This window comes from Eptesicus fuscus, chromosome 4, assembly GCF_027574615.1.
Source record: "Eptesicus fuscus isolate TK198812 chromosome 4, DD_ASM_mEF_20220401, whole genome shotgun sequence".
Taxonomy (NCBI): Eukaryota; Metazoa; Chordata; class Mammalia; order Chiroptera; family Vespertilionidae; genus Eptesicus; species Eptesicus fuscus.
The window spans coordinates 22,521,930-22,540,770 of record NC_072476.1 but is presented as its reverse complement, the minus strand read 5'-3'; the positions used below and the strand labels follow the sequence as shown (position 1 = coordinate 22,540,770).

The window sequence follows — 18,841 nt, the reverse complement described above, 5'->3', positions numbered from 1 at the left end:
ATAAAATAAGCTATGATAATATTAATGACATACTCACCAATTTAAAGCTACAGAGATAAAACATGAAAAACTGAACGTGGCAGGAGGCATGGGTGGGCAACAGGAGTTTATCAAAAATAATTATGAGCTCTCGATATAAATCCTTTGTTTTGTTGATATCAATCTTACCTACAGAGAAAATATGGCATTTCAGTCTTATAAGTATATTATTTTCAAGTTTTATAATACATTATTTAAGAAAAAAATACCATTAAGAAATACATCATCCATTAAGCTATGATTAAAATAAAATGCCATTTTTATTTTGCACAAATTTTCCTTCTCAAGTGTAATAACCCAGCTCTGGCAGGAAGCAGGCCCGCACCTCACACATACTGCTCTGATGCCACAATGTGCACCCTTCTAAAAGGCAATTTTACAATTCATGGGCAGAAGTCTTTTATTCCAATAATTCTACTACTAGGAACATATTAAAGCAAATGACTATGATAATGTACAAAATGTTCATTACACTTATTCGTAATGACATAAAAAGAGTGGTGGTAAAAGAGATCAGTTAAATCTCTATGATCAATAGCAACTATTTTAAAAGAACAGTGAATTGTATGAGAAAAGGTTCACAATAGGTGAAAAGGGCAGATTACGAAATACTACATGTAGTGTGACCCCCCCGCCACAAAGCCACCAGAAAAAAGCTATACTAATAATAGAGGAACATGCAAATTGTCTGGATGCCATCACAGTAATAGTAATGACCAAACAGCAAGCTGCGTGGGGCAACCAGGCCAGCAGGGGGTTTAGTGAAGGACGACCAAACAACTGAACATTCAGCAGGCTGTGTGGGGCAACCAGGCTGGCAGGGAGGCAGTTGTGGGTGACCAGGCCAGCAGGGGAGGGCAGTTGGGGGTGATCGGGTGGCAGGGGAGTAGTAAGGCATCAATCAGGCTGGCAGGGGAGTGGTTAGGGGGCGAGCAGGCTGGCAGGCAGAAGCGGTTAGGGGCAATCAGGCAGGCATGTGAGTGGTTAGGAGCCAGCAGTCCCGGATTGAGAGAGGGATGTCTGACTTCGGGCCTAAACTGGCAGTCGAACATCCCCCAAGGGGTCCCAGATTGGAGAGGGTACAGGCCGGCCTAACGTGCGCGCGCGCACACACACAGACAGACACACACACACACAGAAAAAAGCATTTATCAAAATGCTAGTAAGTTTTTTGAATACTAGGAATGTGGCCATTTAAAATGCCTTTTAAAAATCCTATCCTATAGTCTCCAAATTTTTTCTAGTCTACATGTATTATTTTTATAACAATAAAAAAGTTAAAATAGTAACTTAGTCAACTCAGATTCACGTCTTACTCTGAGTGGCTAAGTTTCACTCTTAAATCTAAATAATGAGAACGAAAAATAATTGTTTTCAAGGCAAAGCCTCTAGACTAAAAGTTCCATGCAACTAAAAGTTCCATGAAGACAAAAAGCATATGATTTGTCCACTTCAGTACCAAGATCCTCTAACTCGGTATATAACACCAAGCACCATATATCTATGTCTACTATACCATTCTTAAATGTCTTGAACAATCTGAGTGTAATCTGGTATCCACATAAAAATGACCAATATATAATCTTAAGCACCAATATATAATCTTTATTTTTTAATGTGCCTCAGGCATGAAACAGCTCTGGCCACCAAGACAGGCATCAAGCTAGGATGAACTAAGGACTGTATGTCTGCTTTGCCCCTGATTGATGTAAGAACACCACCACCCATCAGGTGTCTCCTTGCCCATTGCTAGGGGGTGCCATATGTAATCTTTTAACACAATAGTCAGTGAAAAGATCAAGGGCTTTGAAGACATATAACTGAGCCTGAATCCCAGTGTCACCCTTTCCAAGCTATGTTATACTGGCAAGTAACTTAATCTCACTAAACCTTCTTTTCCTCATACTTAAAATAGTGATTTTTACAGGATTTCTATCAGCACAGAGCCAGGTGTTCAATAAACAGCTACTGTGACTATTATAGGCTGTTACCATCTACATAGCAGACATCCTTAACGTAGGACAAAAGTAAAGACAGCAGGATGTCCAGGCGTTCGGCGACGGGATGTGCCATCTGATTGAGCCTTTCAGGGTCAGCCTTTGTTTCATTTTCAGGTACTTCGTCTTCATCCTTTAAAAGATAATGTAAACGCTGACATTTAAAAATTCAGGAAAAGTAGTTTAGTGAGGAAACTGTTAGAGGTGATTATTTCCTTTAAAAGATAAATAAAGAAAATACATATATACCATTCCAGGGAGGGGCTCTCAACCAGAGGTGTAAGTCAGAACCAATTGTGAAATTCAAAATAAAAGCACAGGTTCAGAGCCCAGCCTCTAATTCTCATCTAGAAGACCCTCGTAGGGCGTGACCATGCAAACATCATAGATGCTCCCACTTCCTGGCACCCACTAGGTCCTTCCCCTCTGCCCTTTTCTGCTTCCTCACACCCTGTGTCCAAGGACACCTGAATCCCCATCTCAGGCTCTCCTCCCAGTGAACCCAACTTAAGACATTTCCCCAGGTAGAGAAATACTGCGTTAAGGTATACAACTTATAAAATATAAAAATTAAATTGGTATGCTCTTCTATTTTTCACTCCCTCACCAATAATAATGTGGTCACAAAAACAAACATAAACAGAATGAAAGAGAAGCATGCTTTCCCAAACCCAAATTAAAACCTTGGAAATAAACCAACATGTTGCAGTAAGCAACATGGAAGCAAACTACTTCATTTCAGAAATCACTTCCAAAAAAAAATCACTTTCAAGTTTGAACTGTTTTAAACTAAAGCCTTGAAGGAGATGGTATGCCATTAGGTGTCTCTTCCCTCCCTCTGTACTTATATAGCCAGGTCTGACTGCTTTTACTAATAAATGCTCACCATATTAAATAGTCCTTCTGTGGCATCTGTTCCACTACCAGTTTGAGCTGCTATTTCCTCAGCATCTTCAATATCCTGCCGGGATGCATTCACCTACATTATAACAAAGAAAAAAAAAATTTTTTTAAATACATTATTCGGGAACTGAAAATTCATTTGATCTATATACCTTACAGGTGTCCAGATTAGCACTGTAACTCATTACATAATTAAGGTGCAAACCTAAAATTGGTTTGTGTCATGAAGGAAATTACAAGATCATAAATCAAGCTCCTTTTACCATATACCAGTGGTCAGCAAACTGAGGCTCGCAAGCCGCGGTTTGCTGCTCTGTTGACTAATGAGTTTGCCGACCACAGGGATAGGGGCTTAATCACAAGGAACAACAACAGCCTGTAATTATTGGAATCGAGAGTCTAGGTCAGTGGTCGGCAAACTCATTAGTCAACAGAACCGCAGTTTGCCGACCACTGCCATATACTTATATAAAATCAACATGAACTGTGGTGTATTAGTCTAAATTTGGATAGCTTTTACAAACTCAGTATCTATTCTAACTCGTACTATACACAAGATACTCACATACATGTTGTATATGTATGAGAAGCATATCATCAATTTACTGAGCAGAAAAACGATGAAATGCAAGTTAAATTTGAACTATGAATATTCATTGTTATGTAACCCTTCAAATATCTTTTTAAAATACCATTTAAATCATGCCTTTATTACTATCTAAACATGACCATCTTCCTAAATGCAGTCTAATATGTTCCTTAAGTACAGACCAGATAAGACTTTAGAAAGATTATGGATGCAGTTGGGCAGAGGTTAACTCTAAGTGAGCACTGGGGAAGCCTGCCTAACATCCAGCACTTGCTAGACTTGTCTCATTACAGCCTTCTTCTCCCCTGCAGAATCAATGTTTCCAACTCATCTCTTCAGTCCACAAACCTCAAGTCTCCCCAACACCTGCCTCTCTCCCCTGCCTCATCCTCTCTTAACACCACAAACCCTCACCGAGATATCTTAACAACTTCACTTCCTAACCATCCAGATTCTCTAAAATGCAGTGTCCCCCTCCACTTGGACAAAGCAACAGATTACCCCCCAATCACCAAATCCAAGGACTTTAGCTTTCCTTATTCTCCTTTAAAATGTCAGCTATATTTCATGCTGTTGACCAAACTCTTCCTTCTTCCAAATCCTCCCCACATATCCACACTCTTGGTTTTCCTCACACTTTCAATCATACTTCCTCTCTCCTATCCTAAATTGCATCATTCCACAGGTTTGTACTCAATCCCCTACCTGCAGCTACAGCTACTTGGTGAGTCTTCACCTGCCAGCTTCTGACCTGCACACCTCAATCCATCCAAAATGGAACTCATCATCTTCAAACTTCCTTATGACTTTTCTTACTACTGTTAATGTCAACACCAAGATTCTATTCCACAGTGAGCTACCTTTGAAGGATTATTTTCTTTAATCCCTACTTCTCCACTTCCTACTCAGTCTAGAGGACCCGGTCACCTTTCTTCCACAATGTCAAGAGAATCCACTTTCTTTCATTCCTATTACACCTTATTGCAGGCCTCTTTAAATGCTTTCCTGACTCCTGATTATATCAGATTTCCCATGTCATAGCAATGTGTGTGTTCCATTCATAACATTTACCTCAACTACATTTTTATATTGGTGTAACTGTCTAATTAATGCCATGTGCCCCAACCATGAGAGATGGGACTGTCTATAACCCCCAGCACTTTGATGAATTTCAAGCAATGTACAAATAAATGAATCAAAAGTGGAACTATGGATTCTTTTCCATTGCTGCTACTACTGTTTTACATATTATGATTATAGCAAATATATTTAATAAAGAAAAACCAAGGAGAAAAACATATTAAATACTTACATCCAATTTGAGTAGCTTTTCAATGACAAGCTCCAGAATTTCATGCCTCAAGGTTGGAAAATACACACTAATTCTTAGTAAGTTATGAACATAACATTCCTAAAATATGAAAAAAGAAACATTACAACAGAGAATGTTTCAGTTATGTAAGAAAAGCATCAATTACACAATCTTTATTTCCAATTACTGAAATAGAAAAAATAGACTATCTACTAACACAGAAACTATACTGTTTATATATTCAGTTTCTGCCTGTATATAGCGGAGTAGCCTGTTGCCATGTCAATAAGTAGTTCGGTATAATCAATCAAATTACCACCAATAAAATTAATTTGTAATTTGTATACTACAGTGTTGTTAAAATAGGTTTTTTGATAAATATATAGTTCATAATACAATTCACCCACTTAAAGTGTACAGTTCAAAGGTTTTCAGTATATTCAGAATTGCGCAACCATCACCATAATCAGTTGTAGACCATTTTCATCACCCTAAAAAGAAACCCTGTTATCTTTTAGTCAAGTACCTCTCCCCAGCTCTTGATAACCACTAGCCTACTTTCTGTCTCTATGAATTTACCTATTCTAGACATTTCATGTAAGTGAAATCTCAAACTATGTGGTTTTTCAGCATGTTTTCAAGGTCCACTCATGTTATAGCAAGTAAGCTATTCAATTGCTAAATAATATTCCACTGTAGACATACCATCCACATTTTGTTTGCTTATCACTTAAAACATTTAGCAGTTTCCATATTTTTGCTATGATAAATAATGCTGCTTGGACAGTCACATAAGTTTTGTGTGGACAAATGCTTTCATTTGTCTTGGGTATATACCCAGCAGTGGAAATGTTGGGTCATGTGGCAATTCTGTGTTTTTTTTGAGGAACTGTCAAACTGTTTTCCAAAGCAGCTGCACCATTTCCCATTCTCATCAGCAATGTGCAGGGTTCTGATTTCTCCACATCTTCACCACCACTTATTATTATTCATCTTTTTATAGTACAGCAATCCTAGTAGGTGCTGTCTGTCAAAAGCTTTTTCTGCATCTATTGCAATGATCATGTGGGTTTTGTTATTTATTCTATCGACATGGTAGGTTATAACTGATTTGGAGTATTAATCCAATCTTGTATTACTAGAATACATTTCACTTGGTCATGGTGCACAATTCTTTTTACCTGTTGCTAGATTCAGGTTCTAATTACTTTGTTGAGAACTTTTGCACCTATGTTCATAAGAGATACAGGATTTATAATATTCCTCTTAAAGCAGACTATCACAAACATTAGCAAAATTTACCAACTCCTTATTTAATGCCTGTGATAACTTACTTAGGAAAAAGTAATCTATGCTTAGAAGGGAACCTCTATTAGTTATTGAAAACAACACAGATGACCTAAAACTTGGAAAGGAAGAGGTTAAACTTAAAACAGAATTCACCTAAAAGAAGGCTGTCTTCATGTTCAAATAAGGCGTATTTCCATTGATAATATATGACCTATTACCTTCTAGTAATTTTTATCTGTATAATCATTAAGCCTATTCAGATATTTTTGAAATGGGCCCCTGAAATGCACATAGGAATCAAAGTGGCACTGGGGATACTCAGTCACTTGCTAAGAAAGGAATTTGAGTCAAATTCTTAGATCTAACAGCATCTAAAACCAAATCACATAAAACAATTTTCCCAGTATTTCCCCCATGAAAATATTTCTTACCAATGTTCTCTCTGATTTTTGAACAAATGGAAATTTTTCTACCAGTATTGGCATTAGAAACCACGGTGTTCTATTAAAAAAAGAAAAAAAAATCAACCAATCCATGTTAGCTGCTGTCTTGGAAGGGAGCATTTCCATTGTAAGCGCAAATGTGGATACATGGGGCAAACAGTAACGCCTACCTCAAGCAATTAGAACTTAAAATTAATGCATGCCTTCACAGAAAATCTGTAACTTATGGGAAAATAAGCTTCTATAACCTTTGATATCAACAGCATATTAAAGGGGAATTCTTTTTTTTTTTTACAAAAGCAAATTATCAACTTGGACTTTTTAAAAGTTAGCAAATAAACTTAGAGGGAACTTGAAGCCCACCCCTCCAAAAGAAACCTACACAGCTTAAAAGCTTTCTTAGAACTGCAATTTTTATTCAAATGGCATGACACAAAAACAGAGAGGTCGTCACTGAAAATTTTTGGATATCTTATCTGATGAAAATAAAAGCAAAATTCCAACCATTATACATAACTTGGAGGAGGAATTTGCATGCAAGTTTTTAAAAATAAAGACAGTGAATAAAGAACTAAAATGCCATTTTTTTGTTAGAATGTGATGTTATAGCAACAGCATACAAAAAACATGCAGCACACAACTTGAATTTGCTTCTATAAACAAGTTTTAGTTTCCTACTAATTGACTGCAATTTTCTTGATTCCAAAAGTATACTCACGATGGGACATATCTTGCTATTATTTGCAAGGCCCTGTGACAAGTGTCAAAATTTGCAGGAAGATCTACAAGACAAAAAATGAGAGCATGAACATCAAAGTAAAATTGAAAACTGAAAAATTGCCGAAACCGGTTTGGCTCAGTGGATAGAGCGTCGGTCTGCGGACTGAAAGGTCCCAGGTTCGATTCCGGTCAAGGGCATGTACATTGGTTGCGGGCACATCCCCGGTGCGGGGTGTGCAGGAGGCAGCTGGTCGATGTTTCTCTCTCATCAATTTTCTAGCTCTCTATCCCTCTCCCTTCCTCTCCGTAAAAAATCAATAAAATATATTAAAAAAAAAAAAAAAACTGAAAAATTATGTACTGGAAACTAAAAGCACCTATAACCAAAACTGAATCATTTATCAGCAAAATAATAATTTCAATATTTTTCTCCATAGCGAACTATCAATGAAGAATAAGTGGACTAATTATATAACTAAAGCATTAAGGGCAATTGATTGCATGTTAGTGCTCAATATAAAGCAAAGGTTCCATTAAGATTGCCATTAAACTTTATCATTCAACATGCATTCTCTAAGACACAGCAGGCATTTATTTTTTGCTTTAATACACTTTATACTTACTATCATCTTCGTCTTCAGAATCGGAAACATCTACGTCACCTTCCTTAATGACCACTCGGGCTTTTGAAGGAAAAACAAAATGTTACTCTCCTGTCATTGATCTATACAAAAAAGTGATTTTTTTTCCATGATCTGAACTAGCATAATGATTAAATTTATAATCTGGAGAAAAAAAATTCAAGTAAAGTTTTTAAACAACTAAAAATTCCTAAGTTCTAAGACTTCGCCAGAAGTTCACTAAAGTAAATTACAACCCATAAAAATCACAGCAACAAACAAACCTAAACATTCCTGCAGTATAGGGAACAGAGATGTACCAGAACTGCTGCCAACATGTGTTCTGGAATTGTCAATGGTGGCACGATCTCCAAAATGTTATTTGGAAGGTAGTATTTTAATAGAGATATTTAAAAAGTGAAAAATCAAAGCAAGCAAAGAGGAACCACTTACGAGGTACAAAATGAGAAGCAATCATGCTGAGACATGGTCTAAGGAAGACAGTCTGTGCTGATACAAGATTACCAAGAAAAGCCAAATACTCCTCCACCACTGTCTGACTTCTATTCAACCACTGCAATCTCTAGAGACAGGAGAAAGACAAAAGAAACATTTCACTGATGCAATAAATATTTCAAAGTACTGAATTACATACTAGTCAGTGAAATCAATGGTAAACTTACCAAGAGACTATTGATAAGCTGCTCAAAGTCTTTGGTCAAGTACATGATAGAAGAGCGGAATTCTAACAGCCAGTTAATGATCTGGTCATCCTTAAGTTAAACAAAAAAAAGTACTTTCAAAATCATAAATCCTCTAAAATACCAGAGAAGATGATATCTATCTTACATCAATCACCTATCAATAATAATTACATTAGAAAAAGTCACAAACTTGAACTTAAGCCAAAATCGAGATGAAAATTTCTTAGTTTGTGTCAAACTGGAAAAAGATGTTACAATCAATTTTCTAATTTTAGAAAAAAATTTTGTAGTAACTTTTACATAGGGAGGGAGGAAATTAAATGTAATACTTTCTTCTCATCGCTTTTGTTTGCCCCTCAAACTTTGATACCTGGGACTTGCAGATTCAAATATTCAAATATTGTAACACCACAAGGACCTCTAGCTCCTCTATAATGATGCTGCCGAAAGCATATTGATAATATTCAGTCTAAGCTGGTTAACTAGAGTCATCAATAAATATAAAATTTTCTCAACCCAATCTGACATTGGATTTAAATGTATCAAGATATGTTACATGTTAATGATGATTCCACTACTCCATGAAATATTTTTCAGGCAATAAAATTATTGTTCACAACTCTTAATGACATGGAAAAAAAACTGCTAAATGAAAATAGAGTTCTTTGACAAGTCTGAAAATTAAATTAAACTTTAACCCACGGGTATATTTTAAAAAAGAAAAGAAAACTAAGCCATGAACAAAATATAGTATCAAGTTATATAAAATATAGTTTATATTCATGCAACATACGCAAGAAAAAACTAACAACCCCCATTTTTTAAAGAAAACAGTTAGTGCAGATTAAGACTCAGTAGGGAAAGAGCTCTAATAAACAAAAGCAGTACAGTGTTGTACCTAGAGAGATACACTATTAAAAGACAGGGTTGTACTGACAGTTATAGACTATTTTATAGAGAGTATCATTTAGTGAGAACACACCAGGTGCCAGGCATGGTGCTCAATCCCACACATATATATCTTTTCCTAATCATATCAACACTGCTAAGGATTTACAGTTCAGGGAAAGAGAGATTACTAAGCAACTTGCCCAACCAAGAAGCCAATAAAGAACCAGGTTTAAACCTGTCTGTCTGGGTCAAAGCTTAAGCTCCACCTACTCTCTCACAATGCCTTGCACCACCTTTTCCCCACCTTCATTCAACCACTACTGCTTTCTATGTGCTATGTGACAAACTTCAATTAGACTATTTTCTGATGAAACCCCAAAGTAAGCTACCAGTAAAATAAAGTAAGTCACAACTCATTTGCTATATGGTAATTTTATAATGTCCACAACCATGTAGGGTAATATTAATGGTGGCTCTCCACCACCTGAGCAAAGACCAGCTGAATTACTTGCAAATAAAATGAGTTAGCTCTATCCTATCTCTTTCCCATAAAAAAAAAACAACCAAAAAAAAAACACGTACGACAAAATTATAAGGATAACACTTAAACTACTCCATTTTTAAAAATAAACCAGTCAGACTTTGATGCTTTAGTACTGAAATAATATCAGAAGCAAATTACTTGCAACACCCCTCTGAACTAACTTAGACACAACTGATGTGATTATCCGTATGTCAAGATACCAAGGATGAGAAATGCTGACATAAAATACAGTGGAACACAGTCCAGATGGTGTTGCTCAATGGTCAAGCACTGCCCTATGAACCAGGAGGTCATGGTTCGATTCCCAGTCAGGGTACATGCCCTGGTTGTGGGCTCGATCCCCAGTGGTGGTTGTACAGGAGGCAGCACGATCAATGATTCTCTCTCTCATTGATGTTTCTATCTCTGTCTCCCACTCTGAAATCAATAAAAATATATCTTTTTAAAAATACAGAGGAACACAAAGAAATGGTCCTTTGTACTTTGAAAGAAAACATATGTCAGGGAAAGCCCTCAGGAAGTGATGCTTCTGCTGTCTTTAAAAAGAGTGAGTGTGCATGGGAGGCTAGGTTCCTTACACAGGGAAAAGTATGTTTATAAAAAAACAACCAGTTAAACCACTGAAGTCCTTGTAAGGCAGATTTGCAATTAGAAAGATCTGCTGGAAGTGTGGGGAATGGACTGAATGAACCACCATGTGCTTAGAGAGAACCAGGGGAAGTTTCATTACAGATGACATTTTAGCTGGACCTCAAAGACTAGGAATTTTGTAAATTACTGTAATATTACAGGTGGTCCCCTACTTATGATGATTTGACTTACAATTTTTTGACTTCCCAATGACAACATATACATTCAATAGAAACCATATTTCAAATCTTGAACTTTGATCTTTTCCCAGGCTAGTGATATGCGGCATAAAGCTGGGCAACAGTAGCAAGATGATTTTGTCCAATTTCAGGCTGTTGTAAGTGTTCTGAGCATGTTTAAGGTAGGCTAGGCTAAGCTACGGCGTTTGGTGTATTAAATCCATTTTTGACTAAGGTATTTTCAACTTACAATGGGGTTGAATACCATTGTAACTTGAGAAACACCTGTAATGGTAAACACTAATATTATACTTTGTGCCAGGCACTGTTCTAAGACATTAACATATATTAACTCATTTAATCCTTACAACCACTCCTTTAGTTAGGCATTCCCATTGGTTCCCATGTTATAGATGGGGCACAGAAGTGCAGTAATTTGCCTTCAGTCACAAAGCTAGCCAGATACAGAGAACATCTTGCAGCCAGAGAGAAAAGGCACATAGAAAGGCATAAAGATGAAAAGAAGTATGAAAAGAAGTATCTAATGAAATTGAACATTAAAAAAATACGATAGGCCATACAAAGAACTTGGTCCTTTATTCTTCAACTAGAGGCTTGGTGCACAGATTCATACACATTGAAAGGATATTAATTAGAAGGTGCCCAGCAGGACTGGGTGAGACAGGTCGGACACACCCTGGAGCCAACCTCCTATGGTCCCTCCCCTGCCAGCTGCACCTGGGGCGGCGCTGCAGCTTGAAGGGCTGTCTGTGGAGTGAGCGGGGTCCCTCTGGCAGGTGGGGTGGCTCCCTAGGCTTGGCCTGGGGAAACCTTCAGTCTTACATCCCCCAAAAGGTCCCAGAGTGCGAGAGGGCACTCTGCAAAGTTGCTATCGCTCAGCAGTTCCTGCATTGAACATCTGCCCCCGGGGTAGTCAGTGCACATCATACCTACCGGCTGGTCGGCCGATCACTTAGCCTTTTATATCCTAAATAATAAAAGCCTCATATGCAAATTGACCAAACAGAACAACCGGTCACTATGATAAGCACTGACCATCAGGGGGAAGATGCTCAATGCAGGAGCTGCCCCCACCTGCAGGCCCCAGGCCAGCCAAGGCAGGTGCCAGTGGGGGCCCCTGATCGCCTGCCGGTCACCCCACAGATCGGCCCTGATCTCTGGCCAGGCCTAGGGACCCTACCCATGCACAAATTTTGTGCACCAGGCCTCTAGTATATACATAAGTATGTTCAGTAGAGTAATGACGTATTTAGCATGTGCTTTGGAGATCATTTAGGCTGCATTATTGAGGATAAAAAAATTTTAATGGGGGGTGAGATAGAGAATTGGAACCTGAAGACCACTAAAGACATTATTGAGGAATCTAGACAAGAGAACAACCACAAAACAAGACTCAAAAGATTTTTATCCCCCAAAGGATATGAGGGTGAGACCACAAAGCCTGTAAGGTTCCTAGCTCAAGAACCAGGTGAGCCCGGCCAGCTTGGCTAAGTGGTTGAGCATCGACCTATGAACCAGGAGGTCATGGTTCTATTCCCTGCCAGGGCACATGCCCAGGTTACAGGTTCAATCCCCAGTAGGGGGCATACTGGAGGCAGCCAATAAATAGTTCTCCCTCATCATTGATGTTTTTTATCTCTCTCCCCCTCTCCTTTCATCTCTGAAATCAATAAAAATATATTTAAAAACAACAAAAGGTGAGCAATAGGTTACTTAAGTACATAAAGAAGGCTTCAGAAGGAGTAAGTTTGGAAGAGAAACAATGTTAAGTTTGGGGCACATGTAACACTTATGGGCTGGCAATTAAGAAATAAGTGTAGAGCCCACAAGAGCAGTAAGAGCTATACAGACAGTCCTCGAGTTACGTTGGACTAGACGTACGTCATTTCGTGGTTACCTCACCATCTCCCATTTATTTATAAAAAAAAAGTTCCGTCATTTCGACATATGTACATACGTGCTTTATGTTTTTTATTATTTATTTACCACAAGTAAAGGTCAGGAATTGTTATCTTTCTTTTAATTTTTTTTACTGTTTCACTTCATTACTGCTGTGTATGTGCTCCATGTGAGTGATGTAGGTGCTTATGTGGGTGAGTCCCGACACGGCAAAAATCGCATTACATTGCGCTGTAGGAACGGATCTCCCACGTAACCTGAGGACCTACTGTAGATATAAATTTGGCAGTTACAGGAACAGGTAGATTTCAAAGCTATTAAAAGTATAAGGAGATCACACAGGAAGAATCTATACAGTGGGAGAATGATAGAGGTAAGTGGTAGGAAGACATAGAAACTAAAGGAGAGGTTTCAAGGAGTAGGTGGCCAAGTAACAACTACTACAATGAATATGAGGCTTAAAAAAAAAAAGCCCGGCCCTGACCGGTTTGGCGCATCAGCCTGCAGACTGAAGGGTGCCAGGTTTGATTCCAGTCAAGGACGCATGCCTGGGTTGCGGGCTCGATTCCCAATAGGGGCGTGCAGGAGGCAGCCCATCAATGATTCTCTCTCATCATTGATGTTTCTATCTCTATCCCTCTCCCTTCCTCTCTGAAATCAATTTAAAAAAAAAGCCCTCACTGGTTTGGCTCAGTGGATAGAGCATCGGCCTGCAGACTCAAAGGTCCCAGGTTCGATTCCAGTCAAGGGCATGTACCTTGGTTGTGGGCACATCCCCAGTAGTGGGGGTGCAGGAGGCAGCTGGTCGATGTTTCTCTCTCATCGATGTTTCTGACTCTCTCTCCTTCTCCCTTCCTCTCTGTAAAAAAATCAATAAAATATATATTTTTTTAAAAAGCCCATCAAAATCAGTATGTAAGAAATCATTGGTAATCTTTTCATAGTAATTATAGCAGTGGCCTTAACCATGAATAGGAAATGAGAAAGTGCAAATCATCAGTAGGAATAACAGCTAACAATTACAAAGCCCTTAATTTGAGTAAGGGCCTGTTCTACTAGTAAGTGCTTCTCATATATTAACTCACTGGATCCTCTTAACACCTCTATGTTTAAAAACCCTCTACTGGTTTTACATAGAGGAGACAAAAACAGAGAGATTAAATAACTTGTCCGAGAGATCATACCCTGGATAACAGTGGCATTGGAATTTTATCCCAGGCAATCTGACTACCACTGTCATGATAATAGAGGATTCTTTCCAATAATGGACAATAAAGGAAGAAAAGGGAAACAAAATGTGTTGAATTGTTACTACGTGACAGGTAGATACCATATCTTGAACTCTGAAACACTGAAAGAGTAGCAGCTTGAAAGACAAGTCATCTTTTGTTGTTTCTTTGTTTTGTTTTTGCATTGGAGAGACATGAAAGTTACCTACAGCGTAGAGGAAAAGAGATATTAGGAACGTTTAAAGTAGGATTTCTCACCCTTGGGACTACTGACACTTTGAGCTGGATAATTCTGTTGTGGAAGGCTGCCCTGTGCATTGTAGAATGTTTAGCAACTACCTGTCATCCACTCACCAGAGGCCAGTAGCACCCTTATCTTCCTCCTGTTATGACAACCAAAACTGTCTTGTTTATCACTGTATAAAAGAAGGGGTTGGCTCTAGCTGGTTTTGCTCAATGGTTAGAGCATCAGCCATGGACCTAAGTGTCATGGTTTGATTCCCAGTCAAGAGCATGTACCTGAGTTGCAGGTTCAATCCCTGGCCTCGGTTGGGGAGGCAGCCAATCAATGTGTCACTCTCACATCAATGTTCCACACACCCCCTTCTACTCTAAAAATCAATGGAAAAAATATCCTCGGATGAGGATTTAAAACAAAAAATAAGGGAGTGAAACTGCCCTTAATTGAGAACCACTGGATTAAAATAAGATGGGATCCACCCTGGCCAGGTGACTCAGTTGGTTGGAGTATCATCCTGTTCACCAAAAGGTTGTAGGTTCAAACCCTCCTCTCTGAAATCAGTAAAAATATTTATTTTTTAAAAAACACATGATGAGGACAAAAACAATCTTTAAAAGATGGGATCACAGAGGGAATAGATTTTAAACAATGGAATAGGATCAAACAGAAGTGCAAACTAACATCTGTCCTAAGTGGCAATGACTTTGATAATGATCAAACATAAAATTAATTACCTTTATGTCTGGATCTGACAGCTGGTTCTTCAACAACTCATAGTCATTTGTTTCACCCTTAACAAGAAGGGGAGAAAATTAAGTTTTACTTGCTTTAGTTTTCTATTGAAGATCAAAGGGCCTTTAACTGTATCTTAATATCTGATGAAATTACAAAAGAAACATTGTAACTTCCACACATCAATTGTGGATTACAAAATCCACAGAAATTTAAAAATGCATGTTAGTGGAGCTAGGGGCCTTGGAAAAAAGAAAGTGACAATTAAAAAGCAATTTATTCTAGGAATTACTTTTTCTATTTGTAATTTACCCAATAAATGTTCTCTTACCAAAAAAAAAAAAAAAATTAGCCCAACCGGTAAGCTCAGTGGTTAAGTGTTGACTTATGAACCAGGAAGTCACAGGTTCGATTCCCAGTCAGGGAACAGGACTAGGATGTAGGCTCAAACCCCAGTAGGGGGTATGCAGGAGGCAGCCAATCGATGTTTCTCTCTCCCTCCTTTCCTCTCTCTAAAATCATTAAAACCCCCTTTAAAAAAAGTAATTTAAATAGGTATATTTGTGTACTGACATTTGAATGATAGTTGATACCATCGACTCACATATATGGATATAAATGAGTATTACATATAAAATAGTCATTATATGTCAATTATACCTCAATGTAAATAAAACAAATCATTCATATTTTCCCTCCAATGCTGAGACTTAGTGGAATAACTTTTAAATTAACACAAAAAAACCCCCCGCCGAAACCGGTTTGGCTCAGAGGACAGAGCGTCGGCCTGCGGACTCAAGGGTCCCAGGTTCGATTCTGGTCAAGGGCATGTACCTTGGTTGCGGGCACATCCCCAGTAGGGGGTGTGCAGGAGGCGGCTGATTGATCTTTCTCTCTCATCGATGTTTCTAACTCTCTATCCCTCTCTCTTCCTCTCTGTAAAAAATCAATAAAATATATTTTTTTTAAAAAAATATATATCTAAAATTCATGTTATTATGTTAACTAAAGAATATAATAGCTATCTTTGTATTCTGACCAACAAAAACCAAACCTCAATGTCAATTATATCTCAATAAAGCTGGGGCGGGGGGCACCAAACTTCATGTGTTATTTGTTACCTTTTTGTACTTCAGCAAGACTTCTGTGACTGTTCCACCAAATCGAACAGTTTTTCTTGGGGGAGAGTTGAAGAAATCATTCTCTAATTCAAGCACATCTGAAATCCTGTACAACCAAGATTACCAAGCTATTAAGTATATGACAGAGAATGATAAAAATCACAACTCAACATTTATCAAACCATCATCATTCAGTGAGACATACTATCCACTCACACTAAACCGTGTGCTTAATTGGCTTCCCTGCTTCCACTCTTACCCCCAACAATCCATTCTTCACTCAAGAGAGCTAATATTTCAAAAACTTAAAACAGATCATGCTACTTGATGTTTAACTTTATAAAGGTTTCCTACTTCACTTAGAATACAAATCCAAACTCCATAATGAGGTCTTCAAGGTCCTCATTAATCTGGCCCTTCCTACCACTCTGACCTCCTTTCCAGCTACTTACTAGGCTGCAGTCAATGTCCTTTCCATTCTTTGCCAAGCTGGTTCCTGTTTCACTTGCTGTTCCCTCCATCTCTGTGATTTTCAAACTTTTTCATCTCATGGCACATAAACTAATTACTAAAATTCTGCAAACACACCAAGATATATACTTTTTGCCAATCTGACCAAAAAAAAAAATAGGTAAATGCCTAACCGGTTTGGCTCAGTGGATAAAGCGTCGGCCTGCAGACTGATGAGTCCGGGTTCGATTCTAGTCAAGAGCATGTACCTCGGATGCGCGCTTGCTGGAGGCAACCAATCTATGTTTCTCTCATCAATATTTCTCTGTCTTTCCCTCTCTCTAAAAATCAATGGAAAAATATCCTCAGGTAAAGATTTTTTTAAAAATGATGTTGAAAAACAAACAGATAAATAATAATTTAAAAAAAAAAAAAAAGGTAAAATTTTAGCCCTAACCGGTCTGGCTCAGTGGATAGAGGGTTGGCCTGCGGACTCAAGGGTCCCAGGTTCGATTCCGGTCAAGGGCATGTACCTTGGTTGCCGGCACATACCCAGTAGGGAGTGTGCAGGAGGCAGCTGATTGATGTTTCTCTCATCGATGTTTCTAACTCTCTATTCCTCTCCCTTCCTCTCTGTAAAAAAAACAATTAAAAAAAGGTAAAATTTTGATTCATTCACACCAGATGGCTATTGTGTTGTTGTAATTTTTGTGACAATCTAAAGGAAAAGAGGTCAGTGACCTGACTAGTCAAGTATTACACGTTTTTAAAATTCTTATAGCACACCAGTTGAAAATCATTGCTCTATCTGAAACACTCACTCCCCAAATCTATACATGGTTGAATTGTCTTCATTCAAATTGAAGTTCAAATGTCAGAGGCCTTACCCATCAGAAATCTGAAATACCCATCCCCTCTCCCCCTGCTCAACACCCTGTTTTATTTATTCCCTGCAGTTATCATTATCTGAAATTATCTTGTTCATCTATTTACTGTCTTTCTCTTCCTAGACTGTACACTCTGTTGGGGTCAGTGACTTTTGTGTCTTTTGACAGACTACTTTCCCCAGTGTCTAAAACAGTAGGTAGGAGCTTAATAAATATTATAATGAATCATATTACGCTAGGTGTTTTACAAAGTTTGCTTCTTCTAAACAGCAGATTAGTGAAAAACATACAATCCTACTAATGACTCTCAAGAAGTTAAACCCCAAAATATTTTAGGGGGGTAAGGGGTTTTAAAAATTTGAACAAGATAGAGACTGTTAAACATGTGTCTCGAAGCAAATCTCAGACAAAGAAATAAGATTCAATTTGCCATCAATGACAGCATTGCGCTGATAATCCAAATAGGAAACTTTCCAAATCTAGACGAAGAAGCGGGAGGGAGGAGTTAAAGGCACTAGGCAGTACCCAGGCCTGGGACGCTATGACGGAGGGAGCTCACAGTGAGGAGAAAACGGGACTCTGGAACAGAAAATAGATGAATTTTCCAGCCTCTCTCCCACCTTTAGTATCCGCTTAGTGAGCATGGGCTTACTCTTGAGAACCTGAGGTGACCCTCTCTCCTCCTCTCCTCCGCCCGTCCCCCCCCCCCCCCCCATTGGCTGTCCCAGGCCCTTTCGGATCCGCTCCCCTAATGCCGGTCCTGGGATTTGGCCCCAGCAGCGCTGAAGGAAGCTGCCCGGGCTCTTACCCAGTCCTGGATGCGCGCAACGTCTTGACTCCAGAGGCTGAAGCGGCTGCATCTCCAAGCAACCGCGTGTGAAGCAGTGGAGCCGCCATTGGGCCCGACAAATGCGACAACTGCGCCTCGCGCCGGAAGTCGTGCTCCTTCTAGTACCGCCTCCGGTCCGGAAGCGGCCTTCAGCCAATCGGGAACCCCACGTGGGGAGAGCGGAGTGAGCTCGTGGGCTAGAGCGCCGCCAACGCTTTCTCCCCACGGCGCCCGGCCTCGGACCCCTTCTTCTACTTGGAGGACTTTCTCGGCCCAGCGAGGTGCGGGGCCCAAAGCGGCCTCAAGCACGCTCTGGGAGAAGCAAGTCCGGAGTGCCGGCCCGGTCCAGTTTTGAGGAACCCAAAGGAAGAGCGGCACACCCGGGAGGTGCTCAACGGTGTCTGGGTTCCTATTAACTTTTTGAAGTTGAAGCATGCTCTGTCAAACTGTGATGAATTCAAACCCGCAGACATTACAGTGGGAAGGGGATTCGAATCAGGCGGCTAGACCCTGGAAACAGCTCTATGTCCACTGCACTATCCTCAAGGACACCCAAGATAATCTCATCCTC

The 18,841-nt window shown here is 39.2% G+C and overlaps 1 protein-coding gene and 1 pseudogene across 2 annotated transcripts in view; both read right to left on the bottom strand.

The window, feature by feature from the left end:
• Positions 1-18,349, bottom strand: part of RRN3 (RRN3 homolog, RNA polymerase I transcription factor) — a 32,836-nt gene extending 14,487 nt beyond the window's left edge. Inside the window, exons 1-12 of one of the 2 annotated variants that reach the window (XM_008141566.3) lie at positions 18,250-18,349; positions 16,105-16,210; positions 14,986-15,042; positions 8,597-8,686; positions 8,367-8,496; positions 7,917-7,976; positions 7,292-7,355; positions 6,562-6,631; positions 4,841-4,939; positions 2,923-3,015; positions 2,031-2,169; positions 38-168 (exon numbers count right to left, since the gene is read on the bottom strand). In XM_008141566.3, the coding sequence (XP_008139788.2) occupies positions 38-168; positions 2,031-2,169; positions 2,923-3,015; positions 4,841-4,939; positions 6,562-6,631; positions 7,292-7,355; positions 7,917-7,976; positions 8,367-8,496; positions 8,597-8,686; positions 14,986-15,042; positions 16,105-16,210; positions 18,250-18,338 (1,128 nt within the window). In that variant the 5' untranslated portion in view covers positions 18,339-18,349. Of the gene's footprint in view, positions 1-37; positions 169-2,030; positions 2,170-2,922; positions 3,016-4,840; positions 4,940-6,561; positions 6,632-7,291; positions 7,356-7,916; positions 7,977-8,366; positions 8,497-8,596; positions 8,687-14,111; positions 14,216-14,985; positions 15,043-16,104; positions 16,211-18,249 lie in introns of those variants that run through there. The other variant, XM_028145481.2, reaches the window with a different exon arrangement.
• LOC114231634 (small nucleolar RNA SNORA48) lies at positions 1,653-1,797 on the bottom strand (annotated as a pseudogene).
• Positions 18,350-18,841: the final 492 nt, after the last annotated feature.